Source organism: Macaca mulatta, chromosome 4 (genome assembly GCF_049350105.2).
Source record: "Macaca mulatta isolate MMU2019108-1 chromosome 4, T2T-MMU8v2.0, whole genome shotgun sequence".
In the NCBI taxonomy this organism is placed as follows: Eukaryota; Metazoa; Chordata; class Mammalia; order Primates; family Cercopithecidae; genus Macaca; species Macaca mulatta.
This window is the reverse complement of record NC_133409.1, coordinates 77,933,828-77,958,775: the sequence shown is the minus strand read 5'-3', so window position 1 is coordinate 77,958,775 and position 24,948 is coordinate 77,933,828. Positions and strand designations below refer to the sequence as shown.

Below are 24,948 nucleotides of genomic sequence, written 5' to 3'. Positions count from 1 at the left end.
GAAATACCAGCACAAAGACATGTAAAATATTCTACCTGGCATATTTGAAATAAAATTAAATTGAAAAAAACCACTTTTACATGTTCATAACATACCAATTTAATAACCAAATTTTAGGCAAATATTTTTATCCCAAGACATACTATAGTTTTTTTAAATTAAAAAGCAAAACAAAGCAAAATTATCGTGAAGGGAAAAAAAATAACTAACCAGTTACTTGAGTTCACATTTGGAAAAAAATAACTTTCTAGGTATTTAAATGCAGAGTTAAAGAGTAATGAACATGTATATAGCCCGAATTTATAAACTATGTAATTCAATGTTACATTTTCCCCTCTGAGATCTGGTTAATAAATCAAATGCTGTACTTTGCATATGAGGAACTAAAGTTCACCTACTGGACTCAGTGGTTTTAGTGCAGGACACTCCTGTGCGTTGCCATAGAGGTGGGCATGCAACCCAGAAAAACTAAAACAGGTAACCTGTCATGCTGGCAGTTACAAGAGAAAGATCCCGTGTCAACGGCACGCCTCCAATTGTGCATCTCCCTTACCTACAGCTTGTTCACCAGAGCCCTGAGCAGGTTGTTTACCAGGTCAGGAGTGTTGACTCAGAAGACAGATGACTTTCAGCACATGCAAACCGAGTATTGCAAAAGCTATCTTCCACCCGTGTTAGTAGCTCACAGTTAGTCTCCAGCAGCCTGCGCTCCAGCTGCAAACATCTCATTAGACTAATGCATTCAGCACAGGCAGAAAACTCGATTTACCATAGCTACAGCAATGAATTTCCATTACGATGACAGCTTCAACCACATCATGTCCGGAAAACCAGCCAACCACTGGCTTTTAAAGAACACACACATTTTACATGCAGAAAACGAGGCCTGTGTGTGTGTGTGTGTGTGTGTGTGTGTGTGTTTCGTGTTTCCTTCCTCTTAGCAGCCCAACTAAGAGAAATGTGCAGTGTAGCTTTTTGTTGATATGAGCTGCAAGGTAATGACACTTCTGCTTCTTTGGTAGTTACGTCCTTGTAATAACCTGAATTATGTCACAATGGTTAGAATGGGTGTTTCCAACATTTCAGTTTTCATTACCCCTCCTCTGTTGCCATAGAAACCAGACTGTAACATCATCTCTTTGTCCCAATCCTGCAGCAGTGTGGGCCAACACCAGGCTTATAAGACACTGGTGATCTGAGAGAGTGAATGTTTGACTTTGAACAAATAAAACAAAAAGAAATATTACAACAGCATCATTGTTCGGGAGAGCCTGTGTGATTCCCAGAGCAGTGTGCCTATCCAGGTGTGTGCACACACCATGTTTGTACACATTAACTCAGCGGCTGCCCACAACACATGTGTACAGTTCATTAAAGCTGGCCCTGACTTTGGCTCCAGACCTGTGTGTGTGCGTGTAGGCATCTCTACCCACCTCAACGTGGTGGGACCTGCACAGGATAGAAACAGGGAAAGGGTGACTACTCATTCTCATGCCCCAGTGCATTTTCTGTGGGAAATCAATTTATGCTGGCGAAGGGACCTTTTCTTTTCCTTTCTATTTGTAAAGTGGAGCAGGGCTCCCCATTGCCCATTTCATCCACTCTGGGATATTGGCATATTCACAGGTATTTCCTACAAGATGAAACATCCATTCTACGAACATGTGGCTTACTCGTAGGGATGAGCAGCAAACAAATTTAGCCGGGACTAAATATCAACCAGGGCTAATTAAGGTTTAGGCCACGACCTGGCCAGTTACTGAGAGTGAAAAAAACTGCAATTAACAACTTGAGGTTTCTCTGAATATATGTGCAGAGCACATTAGAAGTATGTAAGAAATCTCTCCTCTGAAATTTATTATGAAAATATAAAAAATTGTTTTAAGTCAAAGCCTTGTAATTAATTGAGCAAGAAGTAGTTCACTACTTTAGTTCATCAAATTTTGTTGTTTTGTGTGGGAAAAGGCAGGTTTGGTAGTTTGCCTTTTCATTTCGTATAAATTGATTTCACTAAAGAAGAAAGAGGAAGAGGAGAAGAAAAGAAAATAAGATGGATGGACCAGGTGCAGTGGCTCATGCCTGTAATCCCAGCACTTTGGGAGGCCGAGGCAGGTGGATCACTTGAGGTCAGGAGTTTGAGACCAGCCTGGCCAACATGGAGAAACCTTATCTCTACTAAAAATACAAAAATTAGCCAGGAAGCTTGGTGGTGCATGCCTGTAATTCCAGCTACTTGGGAGGCTGAGGCAGGAGAATCACTTGAACCTGGGAGGCGGAGGTTGCAGTGAGCTGAGATCGCGCCACTGCACTCCACCCTGGGTGACAGAGCGAAACTCCATCAAAAATGGAAGGAAGGAAGGAAGGAAGGAAGGAAGGAAGGAAGGAAGGAAGGAAGGAAGGAAGGAAGGAAGGAAGGAAGGAAGGAAGGAAGGAAAGAAGGAAGGAAGGAAGGGAAAACAAAAGAAGAAAAAAGAAAAGAAAAGAAAGACGATGGATGATTTAAATTTGGATAGCATCTGTGTCCCAGCTGCAGTGGTTATTATACTCACGCCCGTGGCCTCATACATGCCACACTACATTGAACTTGAAGCACCTGGAATGGGCTGAGATATTAGACCAGTTTTCACTCTAAAAAGTTTCTTAGGATAAAAAAAAAAAATGTTTCTTAAGTAATCAGAAATATTCTCCAAGTCCTGTAACAGAAGAAAAAGGGTCGGCAGAATCTACCCAAAAGAAAGGAGTTGCTGGTTTTCCTCCCCAGCTCTGTGAGCGTTTCTCACTCTGATCCTCAGGCCCAACCTCCTTGCCTCCTCCCAGATGGGCTACCATTGTCCTTGTCCTCAAGGTGGGTGCATGGGGGAAGCAGCCCCTGTCATCTAACAGGCCAACTTGGTAATAAAGCCTACAACTGAAATCAACAAAAACTGGATTGCTTGGGCACAGTGGCTCACGCCTGTAATCCCAGCACTTTGGGAGGCCGAGGCAGGCAGATCACGAGGTCAGGAGATCGAGACCATCCTGGCAAACACGGTGAAACCCCATCTCTACTAAAAATATAAAAAATTAGCCGAGCGTGGTGGCGGGCGCCTGTAGTCCCAGCTACTCTGGAGGCTGAGGCGGGAGAATGGCATGAACCCGGGAGGCGGAGCTTGCAATGAACTGAGATTGTGCCACTGCACTCCAGTCTGGGCGACAGAGGGATACTCCATCTCAAAAAAATATATATGTGTATATATACATTTTACATATACATTTAGGTAAATAACATATATTTACTTAAACATATTATTCAAAATATTTGACATTTAATTTAATAAATTATTCATTTAAATTATGTAATTTAATAAATTTAATCAATATGTAAATATATTTATTTAAATATATCTTTATATTTTTATTTAAAAATATATTTACATTTTTATTTAAATATATATTTATGTTTTTTACTTAAATATGTATTTATATTTTTATTTAAATGTATATTTACAATTTTTATTTAAATATATCTATATATACACACATTTATTTAAATATATATATATATATATAAACTTACTGGGATTTCTTTCTTAATACAACCAGGAACATAGCCTTTAATAACTTAAATCAATATTTTTTAAAATCCTAAATGTTTTTAATTCCAAGAAAAATTTAAGTTAAACATGTAAGAGAAAAGAAATTGGATGGTATGACTGGTATTAGCTGAGGGGTCTGTTAAGAAGAAAAGTGACCACTCTCAGCTAGCATCTCTCTAAGTCTTGTACATCACTGTCCCATGAAAAGGGTGCTTAGGTTGTGCCACGCTGTTAATTTTCTTTGGCGCTGTGGTTACATTTCTGTCTCAGGCCACAAGCAGCATGTTCCACTCTCTCCACACAAGTGCTACTGGGCTGGTGGTTAGCAGGAGGCAACCAGAGGGAGCAAGTTAATTTGGGGGCCTCCCAAATGCAAATCTACTTAGAGTAGCCTCCATTTGAAGAGTAATCCTTCTGTCAGCTGCTGTTAAAGACATCCTTCACATTGAAAATGGCTTTTGTCCTAGAGTTGTGTTTTCCAACACAAGCATCAGATCGAGAGGACTCTGTCTTAGACTGGCAGTCAGTGCTACTGCCAAAACAACCTTTGTGATAACAATGATAGCTAACGTTTACTGAAGAATTACGTGTGAAACCCTTCTCATTTTGTATCCCATTTACAACAATCCAATGAAGTAGGTATTATGATGCTATCCCCATCTTACAGATAAGGAAACTGAGACTTAGGGATGTTAAATAACTTGCCCAAGGACACACAGCTTAGAAGTGGGTAGATACAGGTCTGACCCAGGCAGTCTGTGCCCAAAGACACTCTAATTCATCATTCCACCTCATGGTTCCTGGCACTTCCCCTTGTTCCAGCCCTACCACTAACCCAATGACATGGGTGAAATCATTGACTGTCTATAACACGGGAGAATGAAACAAGGGACTAGATCATCTTTGTGGTCACTTATGGCTCTGACATTTCACAATCCTAAGAACTGCTTTATCTCTAACTTAAAGCATCAGTCTGCTGGAACAGTACAATGCTTTGGGTTGGAGGAGTGCTTACCTGTGATTATGGATACGGCCATGATTATAAAGGGGCAAAAAGTACCCTTTCTCTCATTAGGATAAGACCTAGTAAACTAGAGCTTTGGACATCAATTTGCAGTAAAGGTAGGGAGGAGAGAGCATGGAGAGAGAACAGGAAGAAAAGCTAAGATTCCATTCCTGTGGTAAGGAAGGGAGAACAGCCTCCCACACTCAAGAGGCCCCACAGCTTTCCTTCCACATCATTCAACACAAGTTTGAGAACCTTAGGGGCTTTGGAAGGTATAAGGCTTGTGATTACCATTTTGCACCAAATGGTTAACCTAATTAGTCAGACTACACAAGAGTGGGTGCGAGATCTCTTGACTCCCCAGTCTATCACTTCTTCAACCCAAAGGCCTGCCTTCCATGGGGCCAGATCTTAGCTTCAACTACTCAAGCAGGGATCTTTTAAAGTTAAAGATAAAACTGTTCTTTGAGGTGAAGATAAACAAAAAACAACCTAAATCACAGAATACACAAAGCACCCCCAAAAAGGTTGCCATAGAAGAACATGGAATGAAACTTTTAAAATGTTCTCAATAAATGTTTGCTAAAATACTGCAGTTTACAAAATAATATGTGGGATAGAATTTTATTTTGAAAAAACTAATGATTTGCAAAATATAAGAGATGTTATGAGCAATGATTCTTCCCAGCACTTTGGGAGGCTGCACTGAGAGAATCGCTTGAGTCCAGGAGTTCAAAACCAGCCTGGGCAACATGGGAGACCTTGTCGCTACAAAAAGTTAGAAAGAAAAAAATTAGCCAGGCATGGTGGTGCGTGCCTGTAGTCCCAGCTACTCGGTAGGCTGAAGTGGGAGGAATGCTTGAGCAGTGGGGAGGGTGAAGCTGCAGTGAGCTGTGATGGTGCCACTGCACTCCAGGTTGTGCGACAGAGCAAGACCCTGCCTAAAAAAAAAAAACAAAAAAGAAAGAAAAGAACGAAAAAATAGTGATGATTCCTTGGTGATATAATTTTTATCTTTGTAATATTTTTCTTTTATATTTTCTGCACAAGAACACCCATTTCTTTTGTGATAATCAAAAGTGGTGTGAATTCTTATAAGTGGGAGTTGAACAATGAGAACACACAGACACAGGGGGAACATCACACACCAGGGCCTGTCGAGGGGTGGGGAGCAAGGGTGGGGAGAGCATTAGGACAAATACCTAATGTATGTGGGGCTTAAAACCTAGATGACAGGTTGATGGGTGCAGTGAACCACCATGGCACATGTATACCTATGTAACAAACCTGCACGTTCTGCACATGTATCCCAGAACTTAAAGTAAAATAAATAAATAAATAAATATTAGTTCTATTTTTAAAAAACTGGTATGAATTAATTGATTGGTAACAGAATTTTTCCTTGTCATACTGGCAAACATATTTGATAATGGTTCTCATAAATGTTAAGTCTCAAATTTCATCATTAAAATAAAACTAAAAGCTTTGTCAGCCCAGTGCCTGTAGGTTAGCCAGTGCCCCGAGTCTGAAACCTGCTCCCACATCCTCCATGATGGGCTTCACTATCACGAATATTTCTGGAGCCCATGCGGGGTGCTTAGTGCAGCCAATACAAAAATTAGGGACATATTCCCTATCCTTCCCCACCCAAGGGCCCCTGCCATCAGCAGGGTTCTCTCAGAGCTGATAATACTCTGTCTTGTTTTTAGTCAAGCCATGTGCTAAAGACATAGGAAGTTGGTGATTGAATCAAGTAAAAAACACTCTCATCCAAGGAAAGAATGACTCACTCAAATTCTCTCGGGCCCAAAACATGGCTCCTCTCAGACAGGGCCTTCTCTCTTTGTGGCTCTGGGCCTGTGACCCTGGCTAATATTCAAGGACTGACTGAGTGGAAACATTTATCTCAAGGTCTGGCAGTTTTGATGGGAGCAGAGTCCAGAGACCCTTATCCCAGGGGCTGTGTCTGGTAAGGGGTTGGATGGTAAGGGCAGGTGGCTGACAGCTGGGAGAACTGAGAGGGACAACATCAGGGACTTTTCTTTGGTCACTAGGTTTATGTTAATTTCAAGATGGCAGGGAATAGGTCTTCTCCACTGTAACCCCAGCATGTAGTGCAGAGCCTAGTCCGTAGCAGGAAATCAACAAATAATTATTACTGAATGAATGAAAGAAACTAGAAGTTAAAGTGGGAGATCTCATCTTAATCTATGTTAGTACAGGCTTTTAGAACTGATTCCTTTCTCCCACAGAAGTGATTGATGTCAGATGTCTGTTATCAGAAAAAAACATCATTCATTAAAATTCAAAGGAAGACTTCCCTTTACTCTTTGTTCCTTTGTTCTATTAAAACGTTATCTCTTTGTGATCATTTCTGCTTTGAGTTGTATTTCTTGGTAACAAATGAGCTTTAATTCAAATGGGTGATCTCCAAGCACTAGGTTTCTCTTTCCCACCTGCGATATTTCCCCAAAGTTAGATAGGAGAAACAAACCCAGAGTGCCCTCAGTACTCTGCCTGGAGTACTGAGAAGCTTCTAGAATTAGCAAATGTGAGTCTCAGTCAAACCTCTATGTGTGCTCCAAAGAGCCAGAATGACAGACTTCAAATAAAGTAATGAGTACCTGCAATTTCAGCTGATAACAGTTACTGCTTCTGGGCTCAATTTCTATGGCAAAGGGGTGTAACGCGGAAAGGCAAGAGATGAGGGGAGGTGGACAGAGAGACCCATCAAAGAGAGACTCTACATTTTTTAAAGTTCATGTAGAAGATAGTTTTGGGGGATTGCCTGCAGTTTCTAGAATAAAGACGTTGGTCACCTGAGGTTCCATCTCCCTTTATTTGAAGGAAGATCTCCAAGATGGGTTTCTTAGTAACAAAAAAGCAAGAATACAACCATTGTCCTTAGAACAAAACTTGAATCTGAATACAGATGATGCAGTCTGAAATTTTCATGCTCAAAAAAAAAAAAAAAAACCACACAACTCATTGGTGAATAAAAAGCAACTGGTTGATCAATTCATCTTAAGGACAGCCAACTTCAGTGTGGACCATATCTATGATAAGCCCACATGAACTAGAAGTGAACCTAGAGGCTGGGACTGGAGAATAGAAGAGGAAAGAAGAGGGAAGTAAGTTTGCAAGTAATAGTAAAAACAGCTCAAACTGGCTTTTTAAAAAATGAAGGACATTCAGCCATGTGCAGTGGCTCATGCCTGTAGTCCCAGCACTTTGGGAGTCCAAAGCGGGCAGATTACTTGCAGTCAGGAGTTCAAGACCTGCCTGGCCAAAGTGGCAAAACCCATCTCTACTAAAAATAGAAAAATTAGGCCAGGCGCAGTGGCTCTCACCTGTAATACCAGCACTTTGGGAGGCCGAGGCGGGGAGGATCATGAGGTCAGGAGATAGAAACCATCCTGGCTAACATGGTGAAACTCTGTCTCTACTAAAAAATACACACACACACACACACACACACACACACACACACACACAATTAGCCAGGCATGGTGGCACACGCCTGTAGTCCCAGCTACTTGGGAGGCTCAGGCAGGAGAATGGCGTGAACCTGGGAGGCGGGGCTTGCAGTGAGCCGAGGTCGCGCCACTGCACTCCAGCCTGGGCGACAGAGGGAGACTCAGTCTCAAAAAAAAAAGAAAAGAAAAGAAAAGAAAAGAAAAGAAAAATTAACCCAGGGTGGTGGTGCATGCCTGTAGTCCCAGCTACCCGGGAGGCTGAGGCACGAGAATCATTTGAACATGAGAGGCAGAGGTTGCAGTGAGCCGAGATTGTGCCACTGCACTCCTGCCTGGGCGATAGAAAGAGACCCCGTCTCAAAAAATAAAAATAAAAATAAAGAGCATTCAGTGGCAGGGAGTCCAATGAGCTTAGGCAAGGGTGACCCAACAGTTGGTCAATAAGGTCACGAAAGATCTGGTCTGAATCATCTTATGCCTGGCTTCCCTTACGGTCACAGTTCTGTTGCCAGCTGCTTCCAGGCCACATGCTTCCCCCTTTCCCACCTAGCACAAGGGAGAGCCTCTCCAGGTAACTTCCACAGAGGAGCAAGGAAGCTTCTTTCCTAGAACTTCTGGTTAACATCCCTCTCATCTCATTGGCTGGAACTGGGCCACATCCCATTCCTGAACCAAAGACTGCCACTCGGAAATGCTGACTGGCTTAATTTCACCTTTGAAACTGGCGGGACCCTCTGCTTTCCGCCAGGCACTGGAGCTGTCTGGGGAGAAATGGACACCTGAATGACAATTGCAGGGCTCTTACTCAGTACAAGGGAAGAAAAATTGGTGCTAAAGGCCAAAATCAGAAGAAGCAACTGACTAGTAGAAGGTGGGGCGGAGGAGACCAGGAAGAAGAGAGGCCACAGGGAAGGGGAGACGATAGGGTGCTGTGCACTGCACATGTGACCTCCTGCCCTCTCAGACACCGATCTGTAGGAAGAGCCACAGAAATGAGGAAATGCTTGCTATGGTTGAAGTTCTTGCAGAAACTCGTGAAGAGGCTGAGGTTTGTATCCTGGGTTGATGTAGGTGAAACCACATTAGCATATGAGAAGCCAGGGGCCAGGACCAAAAAGATTATGAAAGTGAGTCTAGGAAAGGAGGCCACTATGCCGGGAAGACTCTGGACTTAACTGGGCTGCGGACATTGGGATATAAGAGGCAGAAAGGCAGCTATCTGACAAAGGGGCCGTAGCCATGTAAGTTGGGCATATAGTTAGCTGAATTCCATCCTTTCTTACAAGGTGAGTGACCTTCTAGAAAGGAAGGCTTGACTGGATATTGACATTCTCAAGATGGGTTGTTTAAGACTGAACAACTTAGTCTTTAAGAGAAGTGCTGTGCACTACCCAGACCGCTTTATCTGGCTCTAAGGCCACACTGTGTGTGTTGTTGGGTAGGGGTGAAGAGCCGGGCCCTATCTGAATCAGGAAATTGGTGGGAGGGTCTGTTCTCTCCGCTTGAACCCTGTGGAGGCTGCAGGCAAGCACTGGGGACCTAGCCACGGGGTAGCTGGAGGAGCTGGTGAGTGGGTTCTGCAAGGCTGAGGAGCTCAGGGGACACCTGAGGACTGTCTGGACTGCTTGCTTCCAGCAGTAACAGGACGTGGCAGCACCATCTGGGAATGGATCCTTGGACTGACCTACCAGCGACCAAAACCAGCAAAGACTCCTTTGAACTAAGTATGAAACCCAGAGAGCTTGGAGGACTCTCCGGAGAGGAAGTCCAGGCTTCCCCCAATTTTTGTGAGAAAGGGTCCAGCTCAGAGTTATATTAATATGATATTCATACTGAAAGGAATGTGAATAGCAAAATCTGAAAATTAGAAAAAAATGTTTTACAAGAAATGTACAAGTTGGATGGGAAGCTCACTGGCTCAGTGCAGGGATTCTGGCTTGCCCATGTCCATGGCCTCAGCCCAGAATCTCAACCCCAGCATGCTTCAGCTCCTCATGCCTGAAACAGGGATGCTAAGACTGGTGTGTAAGTTAAATGAGCATATGATGTAAAGTTGTTGGAATAGTGCCTGGCACATATATGAGGGGTCATAATAAGGAAAAGGGAATTTAAGTGGCATAAATACACTATGACAAATGGAAGGAAAAGGGAATAAAAGCAACAAAATTGTAGAAGCTGCAAAGTGGATGAACAAGAGGTAACTGACCTGGCAGACCCAAGAAACCAGGCCTTTTTATTCTCAAAAAGCACACAGTTCACACCATAGAACCCAGAGAGTCTCTTAAACTGGAAGTCCCAGGAATCCCCAAAAGCAGAAGTTGGGAGGACTGAAAACAAGACGGAACCTTCTTCCCAGCCCTGTGCTGCTGGTGACAGCCCCTTAACCCTGACAGAATGAAGGTTTACTCTGATCTCAAGGACATAGGCACAGCTGAAGGGAGAAGTGCGACACTGAAAACAGAATTCAGAGAAAGTTCACCTCCTCAGCAGAGATCCACATCCCCTGGCTCTCTCACTGCTAGACTGGTTGCACGGAGGCAATCCACCCAGCTGAGACCTCGGAAAACTCCGGGAAATTGACCAGCTCACAAGACAAGACTTATACACACTGAAGTGGGGTTCAGATGGGGCAGCCCAGCAAGATGCCCCTCCCAGTGAAGCCCACCAGTGACAATATGCATTCTAGTGTCCTCACTAAGTGTGAGCCTCTGGTATGAAAGACAGAGACCAAAACCAACAAACAGGAAGGAAAAGAATTTGGAGCCAGGCACAGTGGCTCCAAATACTTGTAATATCATACTTGTAATATCATACTTGTAATCCCAGCACTTTGGGAGGCTGAGGCAGGCAGATCTCTTGAGCCCAGGAGTTCAAGACCAGCCTAGGCAACATGGCGAAACCTGTCTCTAGAAAATATACAAAAATTAGCCAGACATGGCGGCAGGCACCTGTAGTCCCAGCTACTTAGGAGGCTGAGGTGGGCAGATTGCCAGGAAGTCAAGGCTGCAGCGAGCTGTGAACATGCCGCTGCACTCCAACCTGGGAGACAGAGAGACTCTGTCTGAAAAAAAAAAAAAAAAAGGAATTTGGAAAAAGGCAAATTTCAGGGAGAAAAAAAAATTTATTTAATTATGACTAATATCTTAAAAGACAAAATATAATATTTTGCATCAATAGCATAAGAATAGATTGCTGTATAAAAAAGGACATTAGGCTGAGCTCAGTGGTTTATGGCCTGTAATCCCAGCACTTTGGGAGGCCAAGGCAGGTGGATTACTTGAGTCCAGGAGAGTTCAAGACCAGCTTGGACAACATGGTGAAACCCTGTCTCTACTAAAGTACAAAAATTAGCTGGGAGTGGTGGCACATGCCTGTAGTCCCAGCTGTTCAGGAGGCTGAGATGGGAGGATTGTTTGCACCCAGGAGGTGGAGGTTGCAGTGAGCCAAGATCGTGCCACCCCACTCCAGCCGTGGTGACAGAGTGAGACCCTGTCTCAAAAATAAATAAATAATTAAAAATAAAATGAAAAAAATAAAAGGGCATTAAAAGATAAAAGGGAATCCTTAGAATTAAAAATACGATAGTAAGCTGGGGTATGGTGACTCACGCTTATAATCCCAGAACTTTGGGAGGCCAAACAGGAAGACCACTTGAGCCCAGGAGTTCGAGACCAGCCTGGGAAACATAGCGAGACCTTGTCTCTACTAAAAATCAAAAAAAGTATCTGGGCATGGTGGCATGCACCTATAGTTTCAGCTACTTGCCGGAGAGGGGTGGGCAAGGTGGGATGCACTGAGATGGGATGATCACTTGAACCCGGAAGTCGAGGCTGTAGTGAGCTGGGACTCCAGCCTGGGTAACAGAGCAAGAGCCCATCTCAAAAAAAAAAAATGCAGAAATAAAACAAATTATTAGAAGGATAGAAGAATAGAAGATAGTGTCAAGGAAAAAAACTAAAAGAAGGAAAATAGAAAAACTTCAAGAATCAATACAGGAGATGTATGTATGGCAGATCAGGACCTCCTAAGGTGTCCACAGAAGTGAGATGTATGTCCTGCCTGGACTTCATCCTCCTAGAAGTCTATTTCAGCCAGCTTGTGGTTGTATTTCGATGTCTCCTCGAGGGAACAGGGCTGGAGCATCCTGCTCTGCCATTTTGCTGACATGAATAATCTAGAGTACATTTTGATGGCAGCAATTTTTGTTCCTGTGACTTTTTTTCCTTTTGTGAAAACTGTTAATGTTCTCATGCTTTAAGATGTATTTTAGAAGAACAGAATAAATTTCTTAAAACAAATTTACATCCTGTTAAGAAACCAGGCTGGTTTGAAAAAGTATGTTAATTGGAGTTCTATTGCATTCTCATTTGAAAATACTTGAATAAGGGAAGCACTCCAAAGACATACAGAGGGGCTCAGGAGCCAGCACAGGGATGAGTCCTTGGGTCAGAGAGGAACTAAGTCTCTTTACTCTCGAGCTTTCTGTCTCTCCCACCCAGAGGCCACATAATTCACAACTCAGCTAATAAAACTCAACCTTAGGTGCCATGCCATTCAGACCTCAAGTCCAATGTCCAGATACTAAATCTCTCACCACAAGGCCTGGGGGGCTTTTCAACCCAGAACTTATCAACTCCATAGGGCATCCTCACTGACTCTGGGCTTCCCAAGCAACGCCCTGGTCACAGCATACAGAATTGTTCACCGCCTGGTTCAGGGATGAGAGTGGCCCTCCCACTAATAATTTTTTTATTTTCCAGGCAACTGTGGTGACACCTCAAACAGGTAATGCATCTCTTAATATTTGAATACAACCAATATTATATGAATACCAATTCATATAAAACAAAACATAATTCATATTGTGTTACATAAGCTCCCGTTTCTCAAAAAAAAAAATAAAATAAAATAAAATAAATCAGGACCACATATTCCAGGGCTCACTTAGAATCTCTCTACATTTAGCCATTTCCTTGTGTACGTGTCTTGTTAAATCCTATACATCTTGGAAGTAGCCTGGGATATAAATGCCACAGTCATCCCAGCCAATGTCACATACTCCTCCTTTTTCAGCTAGGATATGATCTAAGGCCACAAAGTTTTAGAGTACTACATTTCTCAAAGCCATCATTCTTATGATCCATTTCCAGTCTCCCGTGTGGCCTTTGTCCCTGCATACATTTGGAATTGTATATCCATACTGTTCCAGAGCTTATCCTGAGTTCCTGACTCTCAGTCTTGGTCTCCACACCACCACCATCTCTCGGGGAGACATCAGATATCCATACATGGCACATATATCCAGTAGGTAGAATTCGGAGCAGGCCACCATTCTTGACCTATTACCAAGTCTACCTTGTAGGATCTGCATTGAGAGGCAATGGTATGGAACCATTAGGAACCATCATGGTGTTCCAACAACATCTTCCACCTCCTCCTGGGCTTATGAAATGTGTATATCCTGAACAAGGGAGTAGCCTTACAAGGGTGCATGTCTTAGTGTGTTTGGGGGATTGGGAAGCCAGTCATGAGTTTTAAGTGCTTAGATTTTAGGCATTATGGTCCCTGACCCCAGATGTGTGAAAGTTAGTAAGCCGAATGCACTTTCAATCACTTCACCTTCACCTCGAGTACAGGGTTTTGGTTGTCCCCCAACACCCATAATGGCAGGTGCCTTTCCTGCCATTTCCTCTTCATTTATGATATTTATGAGGTTTACTACTGGAGACAGGTCACTCAACAGCCTAACTGGTGGCCTGTGGCTCTTGCCTGGTTTAACAACAGACACCATGATGGCCCATCCCTCAGGGATTCTGGAGTGAGGGGTCTTTTTCTGACTCTGTGGAAGGCTATTTTCCCTAAGCATTTGTTGAGTATAGACCAACTGTCAGTGGTCCTGACTGCCGCAGGAGTGCCAGAACCCTGCCTACTGGGTTCTGATTAAATTACCCCTCCGGTTGCAACTGACCCTCTACACAGGACAAGCTATTTGGCTTGCATTATATTCCAATTGGTATCATAGCCCAGTGTGTCCCAGAGTAACCTCACCATTATTACTACTATTTTCTTTACTTTTTTTTTTTTTTTTTTTGAGATGAAGTTTCGCTCTGTTGCCCAGGCTGGAGTGCAGTGGCACAATCTCAGCTCACTGCAATCCCTGCCTCCCAGGTTGAAGCAATTCTCCTACCTCAGCCTCCCGAGTATTTAGGATTACAGGCACACGCCACCACACCCAGCTAATTTTTGTATTTTTAGTAGAGAGAGGGTTTCTCCATGTTGGCCAGGCTGGTCTTGAACTCCTGACCTCAGGTGATCCTCCCACCTTGGTCTCCCAAAGTACTGGGTTTACAGGTGTGAGTCACTGCACCTGGCTGACCTTACCATTATTAAGAGGGTAGTAGGGGCTTCCTTAAGTTTCTCTTCATAGGTAACAGGGCAGGGCTCACCACACCTGGTCGGGGCTGTGGCTCTCCAAAGCCCCAGAGTAACAACTAACCCTCCCTTTCTCCCCAGGCAGCAAACACCAGGGATTGCAAAGGAAACCAGATGCCGAGCTCTGGATGGGGCTTTCATGAAGCACAAGCACAGGAACTTAAGCCGCATTGACAGGCGCACTGTCAGGCCAGCCTTCCAGCCTCCCCCAGTGTCCCCGAAGGCCTGATTCAAGAGTGTCTGAAACGGACACATAAATCTAAATCATCACCCTCATAGGTCAGTCAGTAGGAGTGATTCATTCTAAAGTAACGGCGAGAGGAATTCCAGAATGACACTGATACTCCATGATATGCAATGGACCTAGAGAGTTGCCCATCCTTGAGGTATCTCCCCAGACGGAAAAATCAAACAAGAAGGTAAGGCAATGCTTGAAAGTAACAAGAGTTACATCTCTGGGGGATGGTTTGTGATAGACGCTTAGAAAACCAAACAACAAGAAATAGAGACACATGCAAATATTAATAATTGCATATGAAAAATAATCACTAAAGATTGATTTCACTAAAAATTATTATGTAATTTTATTGGGAGGATGAAGGGAAGAAGGGTAGAATGAGGCATTCAAGAGTTAAGCCCTCATCTTCCAAAGTAGAAAGTTAACGAACTATGTCTACAACAAAAGATAGTCCAGAAATAGCAGTATATGCTGGTTAATTGAAATTTGGAGGCAAAGCCAGGTGCAGTGGCTCATGCCTGTAATTTCAGCACTTTCGGAGGCCAAGGAAGGAGGATCGCTCGAGGCCAGCAGTTCAAGACCAGCCTGGGCAACATGGTGAAACCCTATCTCTACAAAAATACAAAAATGAACCGGGCATGGTGAAATATGCCTGTAGTCTCAGCTATTCGGGAGGTTGAAGAAGGCGAATCACCTGAGCCCTGGAAAGTTGAGGCAGCAGTGAGCCATGATCATACCACTCCAGCCTGGGTGACAAAGACAGACCCTGTTAAAAGAAAAGAAGACAGAGATAGAGAGAAGAAGAAGAAAGAAAAACGAAGAAAGAAGGAAAGAAGGAAAGAAGGAAAGAAGGAAAGAAAGAAAGAAAGAAAGAAAGAAAGAAAGAAAGAAAGAAAGAAAGAAAGAAAGAAAGAAAGAAAGAAAGAAAGAAAGAAGAAAAAGAAAGAAGGGAGGGAGGGAAGAAAGGAAAAGAAGAAAGACGAAAGGAAAGAAAGAGAGAAGAAAGAGAAAGAGACAGACAGAAAGAAAGAAAGAAAGAAAGAAAGAAAGAAAGAAAGAAAGAAAGAAAGAAAGAAAGAAAGAGAAAGAAGGAAAGAAAGAAAGAAAAAAGAAAGAAAGAAAGACAAAGAAAGAGAAAGAAAAAGGGAGGGAGGAAGGGACGGAAGAAAAAGAAAAGAATAGGAAAGAAAAAAAAGAAATTTACAGGCAAATATCAGAAGAACCAACTAAAAACATGATTGCCATTAGAAAGTAGGGATGGAGGAACAGAGAAAGTCTGATAAAAATCTTATAGAATGATTTGCTTTTTAAATCTCCTTATTGATAAAGCTAGACTCATACACAACTGATTTTTAAGAATTAAATTAAAATTTTTAAGCATCCTTGTTAAAAAATGTGGAAGACACAAAAAAGCAGAAAAAGAGAAAATCTTTGGTTCTCTACCCCGAGAGTGAGGGAGCTCACAAGTACTATAAATATGACTTTTAAAAAAATTCTTTTTTGTAAAGATGGGGTCTTCCTATGCTGCCCAGGCTTGTCTCAAATTCCTGAGATCAAGTAATCCTTCTGCCTCAGCTTCCAAAGTGTTGGGATTACAGGTGTGAGCCATCACACCCATCCAAATATGACTTTTTAAATATCTAAGTTGTAATTTTTAAAATATATAATAAAATTTAATCCCAAATTAAAATAAAAATTATAAACACAATTTTAAAAATAAACCAAGTTTGACTGCTTTTTACTCATAATAAAAATTTGTTATTACATATGCTTTATGAAAATCCTTAATCATGGCTCTGTAGTTGGATACTATAATTTTTTTCTTGGAGTGTTTCTATTGTAAACAGAGATCCAAGGAAGAGTACGGTGCCTAAAACAGTGGCTGCAACATGGTGGGAACTCAATAAATGTATGTGAAATGATAAACGAGTGAATGAGGAATCCTAATTCATTAAACACTTGTGAGCATCTAATATCCTACCTTCAGGGCTCAAGTTCATTGAACGCATAGACCGTGCCATATTAATGATTGGGTTCTGGTCTGGGATAAATGATGTGACCCACCAGGTGCCTGGCACACACCTACCACAGACAGGGATTCCATAATAAATATGACACTTTTTGAGCTACCTAACACATTATATCTCACAGATTCCTGAGTAGAGTGTCCTTCTAACCTATGATAGCTGAAACAGGGAATCTTCATTCACTTATTCAACAAGTATGCAATGAATGCCTTCTGAGTGCCAGGCACCGTTCTAGGCTTAGTGTACGAAACACACCCAAATCTCTAGCCTCATAGAGCTTAATTTCTACTGTAGGGAGAGATAATAAACAGCACAAATAAGTAAAATATGCATATGTTACATAGTGATAATTGCTACAGAGAAAAATTAAGTAGCAAACAGGGACAGGGAATGTCAGAAATGTGATGAGGGGGAGAAGGGTTGCAATTAAAATTAGTCGCCAAAGTCCCATGGAGGTGAAGGTGCATTCAGATCTGAAGGCAGCAAAGGAGGAGCCATCTGAACCCGTGCTGCTCCGAGGCAATGCAGAGTGGGAAGGGGTGAGGTGGTATCCACCTGCTCTGTGACCCCTCATCTACCGTGCATGGCAGAGCAAGCTACTCAACCTCTCTCTGGAGCCCTCAGAGTGGGAGTAACATTAACTCCTAGAATACATAATAGTACATGAAGATTCCAGAGACTGAATTTTTTTTGCTATCCTCTGTGATTTTTGTGATTCATCAGAGAAACATCTCTCCCCACCTACCTACCCAATCCCCAAACACCATCTCCCTCCTCTCAACCATCATATTGCATCACACGGTATAAAATGAAGGGTCATTGGTATTGACCGACAGCAGTAACTTATAAACTGCTAAAAAAAAAAAAAAAATGAGTTAACTGGGAGAGGTGGGATGCACCTGTAATTCCAGCTGCTCAGGAGGCTGAGGTGGGAGGATGGCTTGAGGCCAGGAGTTCAACACCAGCCTGGCCAACACTGCAAGACCTCATAAATAAATAAATAAATAAATAAATAAATAAATAAATAAATACAGTGGAGTTGTAGTCATCACCTTTCTAATAGGTTAACATTCTTCCCCGTTTTATTTTAAAGTGGTTTCAAGTTGTACATCAGCCAAGTACCACTTATCCAGAGGTTCCCCATGCCAGACACTGTGCCAGCACTGGGGAAACAGCTGCTTCCGTCACGCACCACCTGCCCGCAGCTAGGAGTGAAAACACTCCTTTACAGCTGAGCTGTGAAGCCGGCCTGTCTGGACTCCAATCCAGGCAGTAATGTGGCAGATTACTTAACCTCTGCATGCTTTCCTTCCCACATCTGTAAAATGGGGATCCAAATAGATTGGTTGTATGAATTATTATAGACACATACATGCAAAGTGCTTAGAACAGGACCTGGTGTATCATAAGCACTCAACAAATGTCAGCTTTAAAAATGATATAAATAGAATATAGTATTTTTAAACCATGTTCTACATCTAGTTTCACAGAGATCCTGGGTAGGAGAGGGCCGATACCTCCAAGTCTGACCTGTGTGATTGGATAAAATCCTCCTCCCCCTACACACCACTATTTGCATGCACTGATTTTCATAGAGACTTGGGGCTCTTGTGGGAAGAGGTGGGAAGGTTTTTCTCGTTTTAATATTATTGATGTAGGCCTTTTATTATTTCCTTCCTTCTGCTTGCTTTGGGTTTACTTGCTCTTCTTTCTCTAGTTTCTTATGGTAGGAGCTTAGTTTATTGATTGGAGACATTTCTTCTTTTCTAATATAAGCATTTAATACCATAAATTTTCCTCTAAAGCACTGCCTCAGTTGTAATTCACAGATTAGATATAATTTGTTTTTATTTTGTTTACAGTATTTTTTTTCATTTGCCTTGAGGCTTTCCTTTTGGCTCATGGATTATACGGAAGTGTGTTGTTTAATTTCCAAATATTTGGGGATTTTCCAAATATCTTACTTACTGATTTCTAGCTTAATTCCATTATGCTCCAGGCACATACTTTGTGAAATTCCCAGTTTTTAAAGTGTTTTAAGATTTTCTTTATGGTTCAAAATATGTTCTACCTTGGTGAAAAGTCTACATAGAAGATAAAAAATTATGTATTCTGTTGCTGAGTAGAGTATTGTATACATGTCAGTTAGGTCAAGTTGGTTGATGTTATCCAGAGTACAGTGGCACAATCTTGGCTCACTACAACCTCTGCCTCCCAGGTTCAAGCAATTCGCCTGCCTCAGCCTCCCAAGTAGCTGGGATTACAGGTGTGTACCACCACGCCCAGCTAATTTTTGTATTTTGAGATGGGGTTTTGCCATGTTGGCCTAGGCTGGTCTCAAACTCCTGATCTCAAGTGATCTGCCCATGTCGGCCTCCCAAAGTCCTGGGATTACAGGCATAACCCACCACACCCGGCCTGGTCTTTTGTGATTTTCTGTCTACTCTTTCTTTCAACCGTTGAGAGAGGAATGTTGGAATCTCCATCTGTAAATGTGAATTTGTCTCTTTCTCTTTTCTGTTCTAGCAGTTTTTGCTTCATGTTTTTTTAAGCACCGATGTTAGGTATGTACACACTTGTTATGTCTTCTTGGAGAGTTGACCCTTTTCTTATTATGTAACGTTACAATTCCTGATAATATTTCTTATTTGGAAGTGTACTTTACAGATATTAATATAATAAGCTGTTCTGGCTTTCTTGTGGTTAATGTTTACATGGTGTTTATTTTTCGTTCTTCTCCTTATAATAAATATGTATTTTTATATTTAATGTGAGACAATATAAAATTGCCTAATATGCATGCAATCAAAACACCAAAAGGAGAAGAGAGATTGAGAAGAAATATTGGAAGAACAAATGGCCAAGATTTTTTCCAAATTTCATGACAGATACCAAACCACAGATCTAAGAAGCTCAGAAACATCAAGCGAAACACAAAAACAAACGATTGATCAAAAATGTCATACCTAGGTATATCATTTTCAAACTGCTGAAAGTAGAAGACAGGAAATCCCAAAGATAGCCAGAGAAAAAAGGCATATTATATTTTTGGGGAAAGGCAGGAGACTCCCAAAGAGTGATCAGAAACATTGTTCCAGTGCCCCTTTAAAGGTCATCAACCTGAAATTTAAAAACAAATCTAGAATTAACTTCACCAAACTTAGAGCAACCTATTTTGCACCAATCTGAAAACTTTCAGTAAAGTACCCTTTGACCACCAGGAATTCCAAAGCACAGAGAAGTGCCTTATTCAAAATCACCCAGGAAAACAACTCCCACACACGCAAGTACAATTCTGTCACCCGCCCACGTCTTCATCAACCTGCCTGCTCTGCCCACTGGCCCTGCCGGTAACATCTGTGCTGTATCGCCCACAGGCCCTGCGGAGTGGGGACTGCAGAAGAGCACTGCCCCCAGAGACACATTCAACTTTGAGGGAGAAGGAGATTGAACATGTTTCCAGGCAGGGATAACCCACCCAAACTTTCAGAAACCAGTTAGAGGGTGTAGGTAGGGGCTTTACCACACACTGGTGTTCACAGAATTAGGGAGACCCTAATAAAGAGATGGGAAGGTTGGCCAGTGCAGCTGCCAATATACTGTTGGCCAGCTTTGGAAAATGCACTGTGCTTTCTCCACCACTGAGAGGGAGGGAGGGAGAGAGAGAAAGAGAGAGAGAGAGAGAGAGAGAGAGAGAGAGAGAGAGAGAGAAGCAAAACAAAGCAAAAACAATGGGGAAATGTTTTTAAAGTTTAACGGCAAAGAGAAAAATAATGATGGCAAATTGGGTGGGAGACGTCTTCAAGGATACGGTATGAAAAGACAGAACAAAATGAGTATGTACTTGCTACAGGAAAGCTAGATGCTAGACAGAGAAAAATTTAAAAATAAAATGTAAACCATGCAACAAATCTATTAAATGATGGGAAACAGACATGAATTTGTGTAAGAGAAAGGGAGACGATGAGTTTGACAGCAAGAAAACTCGATGGGATATTTGTTGTGGAGGGAGGGTGCCAAAGAGGGAAGGCAGAAAAAAGGGTGCTGGTCCCCAAGTACAGAAATAGAATGGTCTTCTATCACAATCTCTTTTTACATTAAATGTATTAAGAAAAAATTACTAATGCGTTTACAATGTATCAAGAAGCCAATGATTCAAATGCTCTGCAGTTGGGCACAGAGACTTATGCCTGTGATCCCAACACGCTGGAAGGCCAAGGCTGGAGGATCGCTTGAGCCCAGGAGTTGGAGATCAGCCTGGGCAACATAGTGAGAGCCTGTCTCTGCATAATATTTTAAAAATTTGCTGGACGTGGTAGCACGGGCCTGTAGTCCCACTAATTGGGAGGCTAAGGCAGGAGGATCACTTGAAGCCAAGAGTTCGAGATCACAGTGAGCCTATATCCCCAGCGGGGAAGGCAGGTAGCTTTCCCTCACTGCAGTCAATTCCCCACCCCATTTGTCCTCATGTCAAATTTTGTACCTCTAACACTCCATATATATTTTAGGGAGACTAAGAAATCATATCCCTGGCTGAGTGTGGTGGCTCATAACTGTAATCCCAACACTTTGGGAGGCCAAGCTCAGAGGATTGCTTGAGGCCAGGAGTTCGAGATCAGCCCAGGCAATATAGTAAGACCTCGACTCTACAACAACAACAAAAATGTATAATTATAAGGCCAGGCATGGTGGCTCACACCTGTAATCCCAGCATTTTGGGAGGCTGAGGCAGGCAGATCATTTGAGGTCAGGAGTTCAAGACCAGCCTGGCCAACATGGTGAAACCCCATCTCTACTAAAAGTACAAAAAATTAGCCGGGCATGTGGTGCACGCCTGTAATCCCAGCAATTTGGGAGGCTGAGGCAGGAGAATCGCTTGAACCCAGGAGGTGGAGTTTGCAATGAGCTGAGAATGTGCCACTGCACTCCAGCCAGGGGGACAGCGCTAGGAAAAAAAAAAAAAAATCTTATCCCCAACATAGTAACACAAAGGATTTCACGTCAGCAAAAAGGATCATCTAAAATTAGGCTTAGAGGTCAGTCTGTCCTAATACAGTGGGACCCAGTGGCCCTGACCACCAGCTAACATTGCTGGAGCCTAGAGACGCTCTGGGGCCTGGCGATGGGAGGAGATGGCATGTACTGTTAGCTTGTTTTCACCTTGGCCTTAGCAGCTACTGGAAAGGTGATGGTTCTCCAGAAATTACAGAATGATTGCCTGGATTATTTTTTCTTTAAGAATGAATGGAGGAAAAGGGATTTTCTCACTTGCTTGAGAGATTTCCTGTTACTAATGAGAACATTACAATCTTGAGAGGATAAGGTGACCCAGGTCTGAATCTGAAACTCTTCATGATGACGCTCCCTTAGAAAGAAGTGGACAAGGGTGTTCCTTGGGATCCTCAGATTTCAATTGTGTGTGACAGAACAGTTACATTAGAGTTTTATCATCTGAGCAAGAGGATACGGTGTGGAGACACAGCACTTTATGAGACCCAAATTACTGTGAACATTTACTACATTTATATTTTTACCTTGTATCTTCCAGATGCTGGGCCCTTGTTTTCTTTCCTCGAACAATGCCTGGCTCCCCATTAAACTTGGGTGCCACATGTGTTGGGCAAATCTGTGGGGAATGTTCCAGCGAAGGTCCTGTCCCTACCTGCAGTGACAGGAGACAAGTGGGCCTCTGATGTGGAGAGAGAAGGACGTTCCCTGAGTGAGCCTCCTACCAGCAGTCCGGGGCTGGCCTCAGACTCCACTCTCCCAGGAGGCCAGCAGTCCCCAAGTTCTAGGACCTTCCTGGCCAAAGCCTTAGCCTGGCAGCCTGTCCACTAAGAAGTTGATTGGATCCTGAAAAGGGTCTTTGTCAAGCACCAATGAACTCTTCCTCCATTCATCAGGGTTTCCTTGGTGTTATGGGTTGAACAGTGTTCACCCCAAAAAAGGTATGTTGGAATCCTAACACCTAGTACTTCAGACAGTGACCTGATTTGGAAATAGGGCCTTTACAGAGGTAATCAAGTTAAAGCGAGGTCATTAGGTTGGCTCCCATGTGATCAGTGTCCTCATAAAAAGGACAAACTTGGTCACAGAGATGGGCACGCATAGAGGGAAGAGGAAGTGCAGAGACACAGGGAGATGAGAACCATCCCGGAGCCAAGAAGAGTCTGGAACAGATCCTTCCCTCATCAGCCTCAGACGGAGCCAAACCTGTGACAACTTGAGTGTGGACTTCTGCCTCCAGAACCGTGAGACAATCAAGCTCTGTTGTCCAAGCGCCCTCGATTACGGCATTTGTTACATCAGCCCTAGCAGATGAATCCCTTGGCCTCCTCTCCTCTGAGACCCAGGCAGGTCAGGGCCAAGGAGAAGAGCACATCTGCATCTGAGCCACCCATCTTTGGAGCGACGGCAACGAACTCGAGCAGGGCCAGGCAGTGTTATTAGGAATATTATAGGTGGTTGGGTTCCTTAGGACGTTTTGAGACCCTAGGTCCAAAATCTAAATGTGATAGAAACATATTACATGTTTGTTGTGTGTGTGCATGTGTGTGTGTCCCATAGGATAGTGGGTGTGAAATAGTTACCCAGGAGTTAAGGTCCCCAGGAGGGTCTTGTCTTGAACAAGGTCTTGTTCAGGATGGTGTACAGGTGGTACCTGTATCATTTCGTCCCTATGTCTACCCCACAGGATCATTCCTATTCAGTGTGGACCCCCATCAAAAAGTAAATCCCTGCCAAAAATAGCAAAATATAGATTTGCCCATAAACAGAAATTAATATAAATATATTCAGCTCCTCTGAAGAAAATGTTCTATAGACATGAAGGGCAGCAGCTTTAGCTACGTGCCATGACTTAAATGATCCGTCACTTCTTTTAAAAATCGGCTAAGAAAACTAATGACTTTTAAAAAAAGTTGTGGGGTGGGGGGCAGGCATGGCGGCTCATGCCTGTAGTTCCAGCACTTTGGGAGGCCCTGATAGGAAGATTGCTTGAGCTCAGGAGTTCAAGACCAGCCTGGGCAACAGAGTGAGACTTTGTCTCTAGAAAAAAAATGTAAAATTAGCTGAGCATGGTAATGCACACCAGTGGTCCCAGCTACTCCAGAGGCTGAAGTGGGAGGATTGCTTAAGCTGGGGAGGTAGAGGCTGCAGTGAGCTGTGTTCGTGCCACTGCACTCCAGCCTGGGTGACAGAGTGGGACCCTGTGTAAAATAAAAAATAAAAATAAAAAAAGTCACAGACAAGGTTGTACTTGATCTTACCTGAAACAAAACAGAGAGAAGCAGAGTTTTAAAAAGCTAGCTGGGTTTTTATAAATGGAATTATATAGACAGATTTTCAAAAGACCAAATAGAAATAAGTACTTTGCATAGTGAGGGTTTCCACGTTCTTTTATTTCTCCTCAAGCTTCCCCCTCCCTCCCTGCACCTAAATCCGTTCCTGGCTAGAGCTGCCAGAAAAAAATACAGGACACCTAGTCAAACTGGTATTTCAAGAAAAACAATGAAAGCTTTTTCGAAGTGTAAGTACATCTCAAATATTTCATGGGACATGTTTATACTAAAAATTCATTTGTTGTTTATCTGAAATGCAAATTTAACTGGGCATCTTTTTTGGGGTGCTGGATCTGGGGACCATCTTATGCCGGAACGCACGGGCTGTGTGAGGGGCGTCCTACTGAGAGTCCGGCTGACGGCCCGGGCCGGTTGTATCTGTCCCCCGGCTAGGAGAGGCTCTGAGGCAATGACTGCAGCTGTTCCCCCCCCAGGACGGGGGTCGGGGGGTCGGGCCTTGGGGAGCCCCAGTAGGAGGCAAGGCGCTAGAAACTAGAGAAGCGACAGGGACCCCTTTTTTGCGTCTGAGTCCAAGGAGAAACAGCTGGGTCTAGGGGGAGACGGTCCGGACTCTGGGTCTGGCTCAACGAATGCCGGAGGCCACCCTGAGCTCCAGAGTGGTGGAGCCCGGGACGCGACTGCGAGGGGTCCGGGAGAGCCGGGGGCACCGCAGCCTCGCTCCACCCCCACTGGCCTGCCCGGGACTCCAAGAAGAGGCAGCGGATCTCCCAGTTCCTGACCAACCTGGCCGGGCCCCGGTCGGCCACCTCGCGCCCCCTGGTGGCCGCAGAGGGAGAAGCCGCCCGCTCATTTCTCCTGCAGCTGCTGGAATCTGGACTCGGGGGCTGAGCGCC

At 43.3% G+C, this 24,948-nt stretch overlaps 1 protein-coding gene across 27 annotated transcripts in view; it reads right to left on the bottom strand.

The window, feature by feature from the left end:
- SCML4 (Scm polycomb group protein like 4) overlaps positions 1–878 on the bottom strand; it is a 118,832-nt gene extending 117,954 nt beyond the window's left edge. For 17 of the 27 annotated variants that reach the window (XR_013416280.1, XR_013416279.1, XR_013416283.1 and 14 more), the window contains exon 1: positions 554–740. Coding sequence is in view for 3 of the 27 variants with exons in the window: in XM_077999632.1 (XP_077855758.1) it covers positions 770–794 (25 nt within the window). In the remaining 24 variants the exon portion in view is untranslated. The other 10 variants (XR_013416284.1, XM_077999625.1, XM_028847301.2 and 7 more) reach the window with 5 other exon arrangements.
- Between the last annotated feature and the right edge of the window lie 24,070 nt (positions 879–24,948).